The 17,488-nt window shown below is 41.1% G+C and overlaps 1 protein-coding gene across 3 annotated transcripts in view; it reads left to right on the top strand.

The window, feature by feature from the left end:
- Window positions 1–17,488, top strand: part of BAIAP2 (BAR/IMD domain containing adaptor protein 2) — a 207,228-nt gene that overhangs the window by 180,250 nt on the left and 9,490 nt on the right. For all 3 annotated transcript variants that reach the window (XM_089690996.1, XM_089690993.1, XM_089690995.1), the window contains 4 exons: window positions 4,463–4,672; window positions 8,832–9,072; window positions 9,158–9,359; window positions 17,278–17,349. In XM_089690996.1, the coding sequence (XP_089547122.1) occupies window positions 4,463–4,672; window positions 8,832–9,072; window positions 9,158–9,359; window positions 17,278–17,349 (725 nt within the window). The remainder of the gene's footprint in view (window positions 1–4,462; window positions 4,673–8,831; window positions 9,073–9,157; window positions 9,360–17,277; window positions 17,350–17,488) is intronic.

Raw genomic sequence — 17,488 nt, 5'->3', positions numbered from 1 at the left:
AGTTGACCAGTACTGGCATTGGACTTCTTTAGCTTCATTGCTACTGATACATACTGTATATACCCAACTTCTTTAACATAGGGTCAAAAAGGGCATTTGTTTCAAGACCACCAAACACATTAGCCCTAATGCAGCTGAATGGATATCGCTAAGATACAAGATGTAAGAAGAGGCCACAACTAACTGTGGTATCTGTATCACTGTCCTGGGACCACGTGTGTCATTTTGAAAGCAGGAGAAAATCATGACAGTTCACAATCCTCAACTGACAAGATCTCATTATTAATATCATAGTTTATTTTTTTTAGTTTAGATGTATTAGTATCAGGCCTCTTTCACACTGACAGACTGCTTGGGTTCACCTGTCAGTTTTTCAGGCAGACACAACTTGATCATCCATATCTCTGTATGGAGCGGCGGATCTGATCCGATCCTGTTCGCGAAAAACATCCATCCAGCGGATCAGATCAGATGACAGTGTCAGCAGTGTCCATGTCTGCTCTGCATAGAGCTTGCCATCCACCTGCTCAGTGGGGATCAGTGGAGAGATCCCCCGCTGAGCGGGAGGATCCACTTGATGGAGTCCACGCTGTCTGAAAGGGGCCTTATACAATAGTTTTGTTTTAAGAAAACATATATATACATGTCTGTACAAGTACTGCTTTATTATAACTGTTACAATTTTTAATATGCATCTACTACTCTTTGAATATATTTTGCTATTCATAGCTGGATTTACCTGGAATTTATTTTTCGAATAATAATTTCATGTAATAAAGAGACTCTTCATCTGCAATTAATATATACCCCCCTTAAAGATACTGTTCTAAAATTATTATCATTCTTTTTTTATTTTTTTATGGTGTGGATGGATTGTCTAGCTCCTAGCTTTTTAGAATGTGTGATGCAAGAACAGGATCACACCCATATTTTGGGAGGGGGGGCTCAAAATTTTTGGAAGGATGGGGGGATTTTATGTGCTTGAGTGTAACTTTATTTTTTTTCATTTGAAAAAACTTTTTTTTGCTTAACTTTTTTTTTTCATCACGTAAAGGACAAAAAGTCCCCTATGTGATGTTTTTTTGGTGACAGGTTCTCTTTAATGAGACATGCAGGGTCTGAAAAACCCTGCATGTATCCTCTGTGCTCCACTGAATGAAATGCAATGCAGATTGCATTGCAATCATTTCCTTCCTGGCTATGCTAGCTGAGGAAAGTGAGAGGGTAATACAGAAGTGATGTCATACATGCCGCTTTCCAGGTCACAGCAAGAAGGGGAAGAATGTGGACGTGTGTCCACCATAGCCATCGGATTGTGTGTAAACCCCCCTGCTGTTAGGTTCCTACGACCTATGGACCTGGCAGCAAAAGGGTTAATAGACAGCATTGGGGATGATTTACTAAAACCGGAGAGTGCAAAGTCAGGTTCAGCTCTGCATAGAAACCAATCAGCTTCCAGGTTTTTTGTCAAAGCTTAATTGAACAAGCTGGAATTAGAAGCTGATTGGCTGCCATGCACAGCTGCACCAGATTTTGCATTGTCAAGTTTTAGCAAATCAACTCCATTGCTTCCCAGCACTTTGGAAAATGTTTTTAGGTGAGTTATGCATACATTTATTTTAGAAAGTAATTATAAAAAGGCAAAAGTTATGTTGTCCTTAGAGTGGGGAAAGGTGGAACCATATTGGGCATTTGATCTTTACTTCCTGGCCAGAAGACCTAAGAGGAAGTAAGTAAGGAGATCTTTTGGTCTGTTAAATATACCAGTCAAAGCGTTTTGTTATATATATTCGATAATTACAACAATGCCTATTGATCCTGCCAGAAAACAAGTCTGTTCTCTACACTTAGAAATGTTATCTCTAACAGTCTTATCTTCCTGCTTAGGTTACCGCCATGACCTAAGGAGCCCCCCCCCCCCCCTTCATGTTGTGGGGAAGGGGGGGGTGTTCATTAGTAGTAAAATACTTCCTGTCCATAGGCACAGTACAATGAGACAATGAGAGAAAAAAAATGAAATAGAAAACAAATACAGACACCACATCTTTGTAAGCAATAGGGTGCAATCCCATGTATTACATTTTTGTTCCTTTGTTTAGATATACTTTAAACCTATTTAAAGTGGAGCTCCACCCAAAAGGGGAAGTTCCGCTTTAATGGCTGCTCCCTGTTAAGGATTGGCACCTTTGGGGAGCGGGTACCCGAAATTGAGAGGTACTTCCTCCCACTTCCACTGCGATCGCCTAGGCACTCAGAAGCGGAAGTTGTGCTCCCTCCCCGTAGTCTTCTGGGACACGTGACAGGTCCCAGAAGACTACGAGACCATTCACAAAGCGCAGCGCTACTCATGCATGCACAGTGGACACCCGGCTGTGCAGCCGCAAGCTATCACAGCCAGGTGCCTACACCAAAAATGCTGGCGCTGGGAACACAGGACAGCCGGTGAAGTGGGCTGCGGGAAGTACAACGCAGGATGAAGGGACAGGTGAGTGGCTGTTTTTTAAGAGTCAGCATTTACAGTTTTTGTAGCTGTTTGTAGCTGCAGTTTTTGTTTAGTTTCACTGGAACTCCGCTTTAACCAGTCACCACCATATAACTAGTATGCAGCAAGTGAATCAGTAAGGCTGCATTCACCCTTGGGCTGAGTGCCTTTGATATTTTTTACAGGCTTTTTTTTAGCATTTTGTGCAGATGTTTTTGAGGATTTATGCAGGCATGGAAAATGAAATACTGTGATGCGACAGGGGGTTAAGGAGGATACGCTACACGCATATTTGCACAGACTTTTGTATGTTTTTTACATTTTGGGTGTGGGGGTGTTCCCATTGAAGTTGATTGGGGTCAAAACCGCTTGAAGTTAGTTGCACAAAAGCAGCTCATTTTCTGAGCTTCAAGCAACACTATGCTCAGGTATGAGCAGGCACAATTGAAAACCATGGGATTCTTGATATTGAGTGCTTTGGAGCTTCGAGCTACAAAATGCTAAGGTGTGAACGGGGCCTCAATGACTGTTTTCCCAAGAGTCTCATCATTTGTTTTCCTTTGTAAAAGCTTCTTGTGAAACCTAATCACTTGTCTGTTTCCCAAAAGAAATCTTAATATAGAAATGTTCAATGTATCTTACAACCCCAGGCACAGCTATTTTTTTTTTTTTTGTATCTTTAATTTTCTCATAAATACTGTACTTTTTTCCTATTATCTCAGGAGCTCTCTAGGGTACTCTGAGAGCTCCTGATATGTACAGCTGGGAGCCTTACTTCCAACTCCCCGCTGCATTGTGTGTGTGTGTCTCCGTGTTGTGCCTCCCTACTAGGGTTGCCACCTCATCCCTTTAAAACTCAACACATATTAATTACACAGGTTCTGAGGCTGATTAGGTAGTAATTAAACTCACTTAGTGCCTTATCTGCATTAAATTAGCCTCAGAAGCTAAGCTCAGAATCACGTTTGTGTCACAAGTTAGCCTGCAGCCTCTTGTGTGTTTATTCTTACCTTCTTGCCCGTCTTGATTCCTTCACGTGTGTTTGTCTGTGCTCACCTATGGGCATTGTCTGCTATCCTCTGGGTTTTATGTCTTACCTTTCATCATTTCCTGGGCCTCCTCCTAGCTGGCTTGTCTATTTAAGACATGCTCAGTCTGCCCCACTTTGCCTGAGCAACTTTGTGTTGTTGGAGCTCCCGTGTGAATCCTGTATTGTCTATCAGTGTACCGACCCCGGCTTCATTCCTGACCTTGCTAGTTTTCCGCCTGTCCTGACCTCGGCTTGCCCATTGGATTCCCTGTGTCTTCTCCCTGTCACCCTGCTCTCCATCTCAGCTGGGTATACCTGGGGGCTGCGACCTGGTCCCAGCCTGCTGCAAGTCCATCCCCACCATCAGGGGCCCTGGTGAACAAGCAGGTTGGGGCTTAGATTCCACGCCCTAGGGAACCCCAAGCTGTGGATCTATAGAGCTCACTACCATAGGTCGGGACAGTTTGTGCTATGCTTTGTCAATGGAACAGCAGAATGAGGGAGCAGAGGCACAACTGAAAATGGGGTTCATAGACATATCAGGAGCTCTGAGGAGCTTAGGCAGCTCCTGAAGTAATAACAAAAGGACAGTATTAATATGAAAAATAAAGATGAAAAAATCATTAAAAATAGCTGGGCCTGGAGTTGGTTTTTAATCAAACATACCAATGTAGTTTTCATTTACATTCTGTCTACTAGCGTATGACACATTAAAGGCATTGCCTCCGGTGATGATAACTGTCACAGTTGTCAGTGTGATTATGTCAACCAAGCGTTAAAGCCCTCAATGGCTGGTATCATAGCTCGTCATGTGTGCAGCACCATGGCAAATACAGATCTAAATAGAAGCTAAGATGGCACTGTCCATAACTGATAGGGGGATTTAGTCCTGCTTTATGCAACTGCTTACCATGTTTAACTAAACCATCATTTTTTCTATATTTTTGTAGGTGAAAGAACTGTTAAGTGCCAAGCTACCGTCATGGCAGCAGTCATGTACTCAGCCCACAAAACTTCCAGAACGTGCACTAATGCTTGTGAAACAAACTGCTAATGCTTCCACTGAGCCAGTCATCTCAGATCCAGTGCCAAGCACCAAACCGCTAGATATCCCTCCTGAACTAGTTCCACTTCTAGGCGGGGGACTCTCTTTAAATCATGTAAGGCCCTCCTAGCCCTCTTGTATTGAATTGCATTATAACTGTACTGTTTGCCTGTATTTTATAAAGCCATGCACAAATTGTTGGCGCTATATAAATCCATAATAATAATAATGTAATTGCATCTTAAAGAATACATAAACCCAACATTTGGTATTCCTGATATGTGGCTAGTGTACCATGTACTTGTATGAAAAAGTATCCTGTCCTCATTGTATTTATTTCTTTGTGTGAGGTCCCTGGTGTTCCTGCCAGTCCCTCTGCTTTCCTACTTAAAAATGACCACACTAGGAAGGAGAGCACAGTGTGGTCAGTTTTCTAGCTATGCTGGGAACTCAGTCTGCTCTCCTGCAATGATCAGGTTTCTAATGACATGCCCCACCCGTACAGCCATTCACTCCTGCCTGAGCTCTGATTCAGCTGAGAACAGAGGGTATGTGATCACTTATAAAAAGGAAAAATGGTATTTATAATGTTTTTTTTTTATATCTATACACACGTGTTGCCTTTCATTTCTATTATAAATGGAATGGGTTGTTTTACAAGGTTAGGGTTTACATATATTTTAATTGCTTTTTATTTAAGTGTGTAAAATCTTACACAAGATTTTGTATCTAGTGAAACAGAAAGGCCTCTCTGTAAATCAGTGTACCTTCATAAAGCTGAAGTTTATCTAAGAACAACAACAAAAAAAAAACCCTAAAGCTTTAGTCACATTATTTACCTGTAACAAAGGTTGCCTCACATTTTGCAGGCAGCTGGATCTTGGGGAAGGCTTCAGTGGGATGGGATGCCTGTCCTCTTCCTGTCTCTGAACCTCTGGCACTGCAGTGGTTAACAACTTTGGGTCTGTAGGCAGAACAGCAGTATAGATGGCCAGACAGGAACACACCCTTCCTGCCTTGAGAAGTGTTTTTTCATTGGTTACACTGCTTATAACATGATCTGTGAATGGGGAGATTATGATCAATCACAGGATTCTCTCTCCAATTCACAGATTGTGTTATGTATAAACAGTGGAATCAATGGAAAGGTTTTTTAATTGATTCCACTGTTTATAAGTAACACAATCTGTGAATTGGAGGAGGAAGGAGATGGTGTAACCCCATTGGGCCATGTATGTATACTGCTGTTTTGCCTAAAGACCCAAAAAACCTGTTCCAGATAGGAAGAGGACAGGCATTCCTGCAGTAAGATTTCTCCAGGTGACTGCAAGACGTTGCATAGTTAGTGTGGCAGAAAAAAGGAAAAAGTCCATCCAGTTCAACCATAAAAAAAAAGTTATAATCCTATACCCACAGTTTATCCAGAGGAAAGCAAAAAAACTCAGCAAAGCATGATCCAATTTGCTCCTGCAAGGAAAAAAAATTCCTTCCTGATCCCCCGAGAGGCAATCGGATATTCCCTGGATCAACTTTACCTATAAATGTTAGTATCCAGTTATATTCTGTGTATCTAGGAAAGAATCCAGGCCTTTTTTTAAAGCAATCCACTGAGCTGGCCAGAACCAACTCTTGAGGGAGTCTATTCCACATTTTCACAGCTCTTACTGTGAAGAAACCTTTCCGTATTTGATGATTACATTTCTTTTCCTCCAGACGTGGTACATACTTCTTTATAGGAAAGTGATGTGACTAAAGCTGTAGGTTAATTTTTTTGTTAAAGGTAAGCTTCAGCTTTTATGCAGAAGAAATCCAACCTTATGTCTCACTTCCCTCATGAATGGAGCCATGTAAATCATTCCATTTAAAATTTCTGGTTTACATCATAGAAACCGACTAATGTCATATAGACAATTATTCCAACTGTTTCAGACCCGTTGGCTATCATCTGTGCAAACCATGTCTTCTATGTAGTAGGGTTTGTGGTCCAGTGACAAAATGTAAGCCAAGATTATAGTGGGGTGGTCTAAAAAGAACCAAAAAGCCTTCCCCTAGATCAGTGATGGCGAACCTTTTTGAGCCCGAGTGCCCAAAACTGCAACACAAAACCAACTTTTTTATTTCAAAGTGCCAACACCTTATCACGTGATCAGCTGTATCCGTAGGACGCAGCGATCACCGGCAGCGCAGGGTGTGTGCCACTGGGTTCGCGTTCTGGGACGCCTTCCCAGAACTAGACAACCACGCTGTAGCCATCTTTTGGCTATAGCATGGTTGGCAAGCAGTTAATCTCACCTCTGGCAGTGTCGGTGTGGCTTCCAACCCAGCAGCCCATTCCCATCCACGTTGAACACGTTGCCCCTGGCCCCGGAGCAGTGTGGGAGCCTCTTCCTCTCTTCCATGCCCATCCCCGGCTACATCACCCCTGGTGCCAGATCCGCATTGGAGCCGTTTCCTCTCGTCCACACCCACCCTGGCCCCAGAAACATATGGGAGATGTAGTTTGATGGGGGTCCAGTGTGGACGAGATCTGGATGGCCGGTCAGTGTGCGTGGTCCGTGTGCCCTCATCTTCCTCTTCTTCTTGGCGTGCCCACTGAGATGGCTCTGCGTGCCAGCTCTGGCACGCGTGCCATAGGTTCGCCATCACTGCCCTAGATGGTGCACAAGCACGCTGTCATTATTTGCTGAGTTGTCTATTACAATTTTCACAGTTGGATTTCAAAGCCCACACACACCAGTAAGTCACGCTGAACGCATGGCTGCTGGTGTGTGCTTAGAGGCACAATATTAGTGCTTCAGTCCTAGTACATTGCACTGTTTAATTTATTTTACAGAACTTTTTTGAAATGTCATGAGTGACAAAGGAGTTCTATTAACCACAGTACCACCTTGCGAAACCACTGCACTGAAAATGGTACAGCATATAGTTTGTTTTTCAGCATACCCCCCAGCAACGCTGTGATGTGAACTTACACTATAGGAGGCCAGGAAAAAATAATAAACATGTCTATACTTACCTGCTCTGTGTAGTGGTTTTGCACAAAGCAGCCCGGATCCTCCTCTTCTTGGGTCCCCTGCAGGCTCTCCTGGCCCCTCCCTCCTGTCTAGTGCCCTCCACAGCAAGCAGCTTGCTATGGGGGCACCCGCTGCTGTGTGTGTCCATTCACTCTCGCAGCCGTAGCTCCGTAGCCCACCCTCTTTCTTCTCATTGGCTCACTGGCTGTGATTGACAGATGAGAGAGGGATGACAGAGGGAGTCCTGGGCTAGCCGAGACTCCAGTGCACATTGCTGGATTGATAGGGAGCTTAGGTGAGTATTACGGGGGGGCTGGGGGGAAACAGAAGGTTTTTCACCTTCATGCATAGAATACATGAAGGTAAAAAACCTTGAGCCTTTACAACCACTTTAACCTACCAGCATGTCTTTGGAGTGTGGGAGGAAACCAGAGTACCTGGAAAAAACCCACGCAGGCACAGGGAGAACATGCAAACTCTGAGCCAGTAGTGCCATGGCTGAGATTCAAACCAGCAATGCTAGGCGGAAGTGCTAACCACTTAGCCACCACTGCCCATATTTTGCCATGTCTATGTGCTGTCTATCGGTTAGGCCATACTTAGTCCTGCCCAGCAATTTATAGATTGACATCACTGCCTCTTTCATTTAAAGCCTCACACTAAGCAGCAGAATCTGGGAGGAGGAGCTTGTGAAACAGGTTAAAGCGGAGCTACATTGTATCTGAGCACCACAAACCAAAACCACTATTTAATTTATGTTTATTATTCCAAGCAAACTCACCCAGCTATCCATGTCCCCATGATTTACTTTGCTGAGAAATAATTTTGAAAAATACCCCATTTTTGGCCGTGGCCATCTTGAGTAAGGGCAAATGATTAATTTAGCATTTACTTCCTGGCATCCATATGCCCTTAGCTTAGGCATGCAGGTGGGGGATGCTTAACTGAGAAAACCCCTCCTACCCTCCTGAAAATCCCTGGGATGTAGGGCATCATTTTCCTAAGCTTGGAAACTAGGAGGTAACTAAAGGAATGTAAAAAAACAGTTTATACTTTCCTATCTATTTATTAATGCTAGCAGCATAAGGATTCCAAATAGTCAATGTTGCTTGAGAGAGTGAAGTTCCATTTTAAGGAGCATTTGGCTCAGACAGGGAAGGTAAATTAAGTTTCTAACATTATGAGGTTTGTACATCAGAGCTTCCAGATGTTCTTTAACATGTCCACTATTTTGTTATTCGTATTTCTAAACATTTTCAGAGAATGTCTGTTCAAGAAGTTCTTCCAATTCCTAATGGAGAAAGCCTTCATCGCACAAGAGGGTCTCGTGATATGGGAAACCCTATTTCTATAGACCCATTATCCATCAATCAAGTGGCCCCTCCAGTTCCATCAACGCCAGCTTCTCTCACACCGCCAACCCCCAAGGCCAATGAAATGTATTCATGCACCTTACCCATACCACGCAAACCAGCCTCTGAGAACAGACTGGCTACCCTGGGTATGTATTATTGCCGTAGTGACCCTTCATTTTAGGAAGAATGTCAGTCTTGGAGTTGTAACTGGTATTTTGTTTCCTTAATTAGTGGAAAATAAAACCTTACCTCGGATCAGCCCTCTTTCTGTTTTACCTCCTCGTGTGGAACGACGTAGAGTTCAAGCCATCTTCTCACATACAGCTCCAGAGAACAGCACCTTACTAAACTTCCAGGAAGGGGATATCATCCTTCTACTTGTGCCAGAGGCCAGAGATGGCTGGCACTATGGAGAAAATGAAGCCACCAAGATGTAAGTTATGGCTGTGTACTAGCCAGGGTGTTTTCACCTGTCCTTGTAGGGTGTGCGTTGTGTAATCAGCCCAACAGCTGCATGCCCATTTCTAATGAGGATCGCTGGATGGAAACAGTCCCACCAAAATCCATTTTATGAATGTAACTGAAGATAAACTACAAATAACACGTTATAGTTAAGCATGATATGTCCTTAGTTTTCCAGTTTTCATTTTTTGTAGGTAATCTGTTGATGGTCAGGTAAGGAGTCCAAAGTACCCCTATTCCAAACCTCCCATCAGAATGTAGGTATTTACCTGAGCTTATCTGAGATCAGTTAAAACGGAACTAAACCCGTGGAATAAAACCACTTCAAGTCTGCACACTTTCACCCCCTTCCTGCCCAGACCAATTTTCAGCTTTCAGTGCTATCAAACTTTGAATGACAATTGCGCGGTCATGCAACAGTGTACCCATATGAATTTTTTAGCATTTGTTTGAGACAGATAAGACTTTATTTTGGTGGTATTTATTCACCACTGGGATTTTTATTTTTTTTGCTATATAAATGAAAATGTCCAAACATTTTGAAAAAAAAGTGTTTTTCTAATAACATTTTGCAAATAAATAATCTTTCTTCCTAAATCTTGGCCATAATTTATTCAGTTATCTTTTTAGTAAATAAAAATAACCCAAATTAGTTTATAACCAAAACGTATTATTTTTCTAATTTATTTAACATTTTTACTTTATTTTTTATATTATTTTGGTTTTTTTTTTACTATACTGTCACCCTAGCAGTACAGTGTCACCATAGTGACACTGTACTACTTGTGGGGGGTGATGAAGATTTTTATTTATTTTTTTTTACACTGATTGCTTTTTTACCCATAAAGGCTGTAAAAGCAATCATTTCTCCTGCACTCTGACTGCATTTTTGCAGCCATTGAGAAATACTGAGGGAGCTGTGATTGGGCACAGCTTGTCACATTGTACAAGGCTGTTGTAAATAGCCTTGTACCATGTGACCTCTGTGATCATTCACAGATTTCACTAGTAGTAAGCAATGATGTCAGCAAGTGACATCTTGCTTACTACTATTCATGGGATCACTGATTGGCCAATCAGGGATCACATGAATCGGGACCTCACACAGAGGTCCCGTACAGCGATCGGACACAGGGGGCACCGGATCGCGGTGAGGCGTGCTTCCAGGGAGCGCGCACAGGCTGTAAATGTGGGCGCCATTTATGAACGGCAATCCACTGCTGCACTGCTCCCGTCCGGCCGTTTATGTACATGGGCTAGATGGGAAGTGGTTAAAGAGGCACAAAAGTCTGCAATACTTACCTCCACCTCAATGGTCCGAGGCGCTTTGCTAGCACCGGCATCTTCTCCTTAGCTTCTTCTGTGTGACTGCCTTCGGCCATCTTGATTTACCAGCGCATGATGACATCACTCCCGAGCATGTGCACCTAAGTGTATATTTTGCAAATGACGGCGAACAGGCAGGTATGTATGTTTGTTTTATTGCAGAAGATACATTGCATGTCACTTCTGCAATAAAGAGCCTGCCTACTCGCAGTTTTTTTTTCAAGGCATGCTGTGAATAATAACTGTCACAGTTGCTTGTGCACTCAACTGAACTGTGAAGCCATCAAATAGCTGATCACTTGTGCAGCACCATGGCAACTGCAGATTAAACAGATGCTAAAGGGATAGGAGGGTTTAGTTCTGCTTTAAATTGCAAATAGAAGACGGCATCTATTGCCACTTAGCAGCCTTTCTTGCTAGGATGTAGGCGTCTCTTGTACTCCAATTGAGTTAGAGTTTACATGCATACTGTGTAAAATACGGTTCATATGCAGATTTTTTGTTTTTTTTTCTGGATGCACTGAAAGTTTGCTGATGTTTGTCCCAGTTATGTGCTTCGACCCATAGAAAACAATCTGCCTGTGTTTGGAGCCATAAAAAAAAATTTTGTGATAAAAATGCTGTTTTTCATGGATCCGGATTTAATGCGATATAAGTGTTTGTTTACAGCAAATGTGGCTTTACTCCTTTGTATTGCTGAAATCAGGAGGTGAGCTTTGTAAATAGTCACTTTCTGTATAAGTGTTTCAATCAGTTGGTGCCCTCTAGTGTTACTTAGTAATGATAACACCCAAAAGCCAAACTCAAGTATTTTAGGCAGAAATACGATGTGAGTGTTCCCAGGGGGTGTTTTTTTTGGGGGGGGGGGGTTGTTGTTTTTGAACCAAAATGCATTTTATTTTTAACTATCATGACAGTAATTTTTCATAACTGCGCTCTTCCATAATTAGCACAACTTCATATGTTTAGATTATACTATACAAGAATATCACAAGTTAGAATTTATCCCTTTGACACTACAATATGAATATTTTTTTTCCTTTTGATATGATCTCATCACACATTCAACACATTAATTGCCATTGTACTGTTTATTGCACATTTGTGTATCCAAAATTTTGAATGACATTGCTGCTTCCATACCAGACACTTCCACCCCTTCCTGCCCAGGGCAATTTTCAGCTTTCAGTGCTCTTTGAATGGCAATTGTGCAGTCATGCAACACTGTACCCAAACTAAATTTTTATCTTTTTTTTTTACACAAGTAGAGCTTTCTTTTGGCTGTATTCAGTCACTACTGATATTTTACTTTTTTTGCTAAATAAATGAAAAACCCCCAAAAATGTTGTAAAAACAACACATTTTCTGTTATAACATTTTGCAAATAAATAATTGTTCTGAATAAATTTAGGCCAAAATGTATTCTGCTACATTTCTTTGGTAAAAAATAACCAAAATCAGTGTTTATTATTTAGTCTGTAGGAAAGTTATACTTTCTACAAACTATGGTATATGTTATACCATATATATATGGTATATATATATATATAGTATGCCCCGCGAGGGTTAGGGACTGATGTGAACATACAATATATATGTAAAGCACTGCGTACATTGACAGCGCTATATAAGTACCTGTAATAAATACATAAAAAATAAATATATAGCTGAAAATTTATCAATCCTGACAGATCTCATTTCTTGAGACCCTAAAATGTCAGGAAAGTACAAATATCCCCCAAATGACCCCATTTTGGAAAGTAGAGTCCAAGGTATTTAGTAAAAAGCATTGCGAGTTTTGTGAAGTTGTTATTTATTGTCATGATTTTTTGGAAAATGAAGAAATTACAAAAAAGTTTTTCACAATTTTAAATACTGTCTCCAGTGCAATACAGTGTCATCTTATAGCTGGTGTGGCGGTGATCCGGAACACTGACTGGTGACAGTACCAAAAAAAAAAATTTTCTATTTTGTTTTTAGTACATTTCTTTAACTATTTTTTTAACACACTGTAACCAGAACAGTATACCGTAATGTTACCATAGTAACATTGTTCTACTCTGGGGAAGTGATCAGGATTTTTTTGTTTTTACACATGATTGGTTCACATTGAAGGGATTCCCTTTCACTTCCTATAGTGGTCAGGAAAATGGAATTGGTGGGAAATCTCCCCAATGAGAAACAGATGGCAAAAAAAGACCACATAGCATAACTTTAATTTTGGATAGAATAAGAGAGGGGTAATTAACCACTTGCCCTTCTGAGGATTTACCCCCTTCCTGACCAGGCCATTTTTTGCGATACGGCGCTGCGTTACTTAAACTGACAATTTCGCGGTCATGGCATGCCACACCCAAATAAAATGTATAGCCTTTTTTTCCCCAAAAATAGAGCTTTCTTTCGGTGGTATTTATAGCACAAAAAATAAAAATGTAGAGGCAATCAAACAAAAAAGTCTGACAGTTTTGAAAAAAATAACAACAATATTTTTGACTTTTTGCTAATAAACATGTCCAGTAAAAAAATTTAAAAAATCAAGTCTCATCATAAATTTAGACCAAAATGTATTCTGCTACATGGCTTTGCTAAAAAAATAATCCCAATACATGTAAATTAATTGGTTTACGTGAAAGTTCTAGAGTTTACAAATGGCGGTATAGATACTGGAATTTTTTTTTTGCTTTTAATGGTAACAATCAGTGATTTATAGCGGGACTGCGGGCATTCTGACACTGGGGGGGAACTGACTTGGTATCACTGACATCCCCAGTGACACCAATACAGTGGTCAGTGCTAATAAAAAGCACTGACACTGTACTAATGGCACTGTGCAGGAAGGAGTTAACATGTGGTGCGATGAAAGGGTTAATTGTGTGCTGTTTTACTTTGTGCTGTGTGTATGCTTTACACTGTAAGCATACTGCTTTGTATGGCTCTGCTGTACAGAGCCATACAAAACAGATTGCAGGAGCTGACGGGAGAGATCTGTGTTGTGTTACACAGGTCTCTCCCCGATCGGTAATATTAGAGATCGCCAGGTGCAGGCGGGGAATCACCGGCTGGGACCTGGTGATTGACAGCCGAGGCCGAAACTGCAAAATCACGAGTATATATACACGTTATTTTGTGTACCCGTGCCGTCCTGTAGCAGTATTTCTGCCATAGGGCAGCACGGAAGCGGCTAAAAAAAAATGTGTCTTCATTTCTATTTGAACTCTCCAGCCCCCTCTTTAACATTGCGGTAGAAGAATGTCGTATAGGATTTTTAGAAATCTAAAAGGTAGTCAGCAATTTTTTTAAAATGATGCTATGTGAATGATAAAATGTAACAAATATAAAGTAGGTGTTATCCCCATTTAGCCGTAAAAGTGAAAATACATGGGTGTATGGTTTGACTTTTACATTTATTATGATTCTAAAAAAAAAGTCCAGAGGCCCCAATTAGTTAACAAGAAATGGAATACCACTGTAGTGATATGTTGATGCAGAGAGGGGTAGGTAGTATTGAGTTAAATTAGCTCTTTCCTGCTCCAAGATGAGGTATTGTGATATGAAGAACTCTTACTGAGCTCCCTGTAGCTGGACTGGAAGCTTAGGAGCTGAACTTATTCCTACACCAAACCCTGCAGGGACCTGCTTACTTCTATTTCAATATTTTTATTAAAGAAGTTTTCGTTTTTATAATACAACAAGCTCATGATACGCAGGGGAAGAGCGGAACAATAGCATACATAAGCAGATACAAATCAGCAGGATGTATTAGCCAAATAACGGAACGTCCAATGACACCAAGGAGGGACGGCAAAAAGCCGAACCAAATAGTAGCAGCAGCAATCCATCATATTACCAGAAAAAAAAAACAAAGAGGAAAAACCCCTACCTAGAAGTATCAGCTCAGAACATACGGGAAAAAAAAAACCAAACTGATAAAAAAAAAAGAAAATATAAGGACATAGAAAGAATTAAGGAAGGAAGAAAGATTCAGGGAGAAAACATGGAAGAAAGGAAGACTAGAAGGGTCACGGATCCAGGGCTAGCACAGGCAACGACTATAAGAGGCCATAGCTAGTAAGAGGCAGGGACAGCAGGGAATAATGCATCCAAGGTTCCCAAACCTTAAGGAATCTCGGATGAGAATCTTGAAGAATAATAGAAATCTGTTCATTGATCAGCATAGCATTCATCCGGGTGTTCACCCCCTGGAAGACAACAGAAGGGGTTCTCCAAGCTTGAGCTATAGCACGTTTGGCTGAAATGAATAGGTAGGATGCCAATATCTGCTGAGGCCTAGACAGACCCAAAATTGGGCAATGCAGGAGGGCCACCCTTGCATCCTTACAGACTGTAATATGAAATAATGTTTGCAGCAAACCACAAACCCAGAAGCCTATCAATCGTAGGCATGACCACCAGATGTGCAAGACGTCCCCATGTAGACCACAGTTCTGGAAACACCTATCTCCGCCAGTCGGATTAAAGTGAGCAGTCCGAGCCGGGACCCAGTACCACCGCAGGAGAAATTTGTAGGCTGCCTCAAGAGTGACGGTATTGAAGGAACCATTTTAGATTGCTTGTATAGGGAAACAAAAGTTAGTAGTGAGGCAGTTAAAAGGTAACTCCACTTTCATGGGAAAAAATAGCAAATGAAAAAAAAATTATATAGCATATACAATTGCGACACAAGTCACATTTTGATTAAATGTTATTCAAAATTACCTTTCCTTTTCAATCTGCAGCTCTGTCATTTTCTGTAAAATGCTATTCTGTAAAATGAAATGCAAAATGGCTACCTGGAGGTGTTCTGTACACAGAATGAGTACAGAACGCCACCCAGCAACATCATTTCCTACTTATGTGATTGGCTCATTGATTTTCCCAGAATTCTGCACTAAGATATAGATTTCAGGCATCCTGCAACATAAATGTCATTTTTGGTGAGATACTCCCAATAGGAAATCATGTCTAAAGGGATGCAGACCCTGATATTTTCCTTATTAGAGTGTGCAGGTGCAGCAGCTGATTGATGTTTATGAAACCACTCCCATTAGATTCACTTTTCATATGGACACAGACAAACAAACAGCTCTTTCTTTAGAATAACAAAAGGTAGGACTCTGGAACAAAGTTTATTAAAATCCTTACAATGTACATAGATCACCCAGAGGGGAAGGTTTTTTTTTTTTCTGAACAAAAGTGCAGTTACTCTTTAAAGAACTCCAGACTTAACAGAAGCATTTTTATAGTTTCTCATTTTAGAGCTATTTAGATCTCTAAATATTTTACCAATTTTGTCTCGGTTTATAAAGCTGGTGGCTGCGTATGAGTAAGTTATGAAAAGATGCTTTGCTCAGCCTTAAATGTTAATGTCTTATGTTTCTTTTTTTTCATTTCTGTCTGTGACTCCACTGGGAAGATTCCTCTTACTTTTTATCTGTGACATCAGGTCAAGAACTAACATGCACTCTAAAGAAAAACTTGTCAGAGGATCTAACACTTCCTAAACACTACTGCATTTATGCTTGTGTCCCCATGGGAGAGATATCCCATCACTTCCTGTCCCTGCTACCTCTGCAAACATTGGGATCATAAGCAAAATCCACATGGAGATGGCTGCCAAAATCTATACATTAAAACCAAACTCTAGCCCTAACTCAAGAGAGGTACATATTTAAACATTAAGCATTCTATTGCTGTCCTTGTCCCCATCAGGGACATTATCCCTCACTTAAAGTGGTTGTAAACGCTTACATATACCCAGTGATGTGATTAGCCTCAGGTGACACACAGAAATGAAACAAATCCTCCTACATAAGTTGTACCTGTATATATGCAGTCTCTATATCTGTTCAAAGTGCTAAATTGTATGGCTTGTCTGAGAGTTCAGAAAAAAAGGAGGGGATGAGCTGACATTAGGCACTGCAGAGCTCAGTGAGGAGAGCTCTGAGGGCTCATTGGAAGGAAGTGACACACCCCGTCCACACAGATCACAGGAACAGAGCCGATGCTGTCAATCTGCTGGAGCTCTCTCCCCTGTCACCATTTTTCTCTTGGTGTCAGGAAAACTGCAGTGACTCATGCTGATAGCAGAGGAATTAAGTAGCAGGCAGAGATCACACTTAGTGCTTTTAATTGAGTCAATTACACACTATATGATGGGTGTCAGGACAGAAAATTAGGAGATTCTAACCCTTCAGTGTTCTACCCAAAATGGAAAAAAACATTATCTTCAATTTGTCCTATCAAATTGTCATCAGGACAAGTAAAGGACATTCTTCCCAAATGGGGCTGCAGGCAGTAATAAAATCTGACAGATATTCTAACCCTGTACCCCTCAATCCAGAGGTGCCATCTGATGGAGCTTGAGTATCTTATACTATGATCTGCTAGGCGGCTCTTTTGAAGCTGTACCAGACATGTCTAGCTGGCCTGTGATTCATTCAAGAAGAACAGGAGACAGTGGGAAGCCCAGGCCTACCTGTGCAGTGGCTCCCACTACAGATTAATTAGTAGCTGCAAAATTGTTATTAGTATTATGTTTTTATTTTTATTATTTCTTTTTATAGGAAAGGCTGGTTTCCATTTTCCTATACTCGTCCCCTTCCACCAGCAGAGTCTTCAGATAAGTTTGGATCAAAGTGAGTAACATTGCTTATTATTTTATGTCTTCTGATCACTTTCGGATATTCTCAGACTAACCTATAAAGTGTTATGCCAAGTCTTAAGGCATGGTAGGTCATATGTAGAAATAACTTTGGTTGGCCAGTTCACTATAAT

This window comes from Staurois parvus, unplaced genomic scaffold, assembly GCF_062004578.1.
Source record: "Staurois parvus isolate SC_StPar_1 unplaced genomic scaffold, SC_StPar_1.0 ptg000548l, whole genome shotgun sequence".
NCBI classification, from domain to species: Eukaryota; Metazoa; Chordata; class Amphibia; order Anura; family Ranidae; genus Staurois; species Staurois parvus.
Note: the sequence above shows the minus strand (reverse complement) of the source record. Positions and strands in the feature narration are given on the sequence as shown.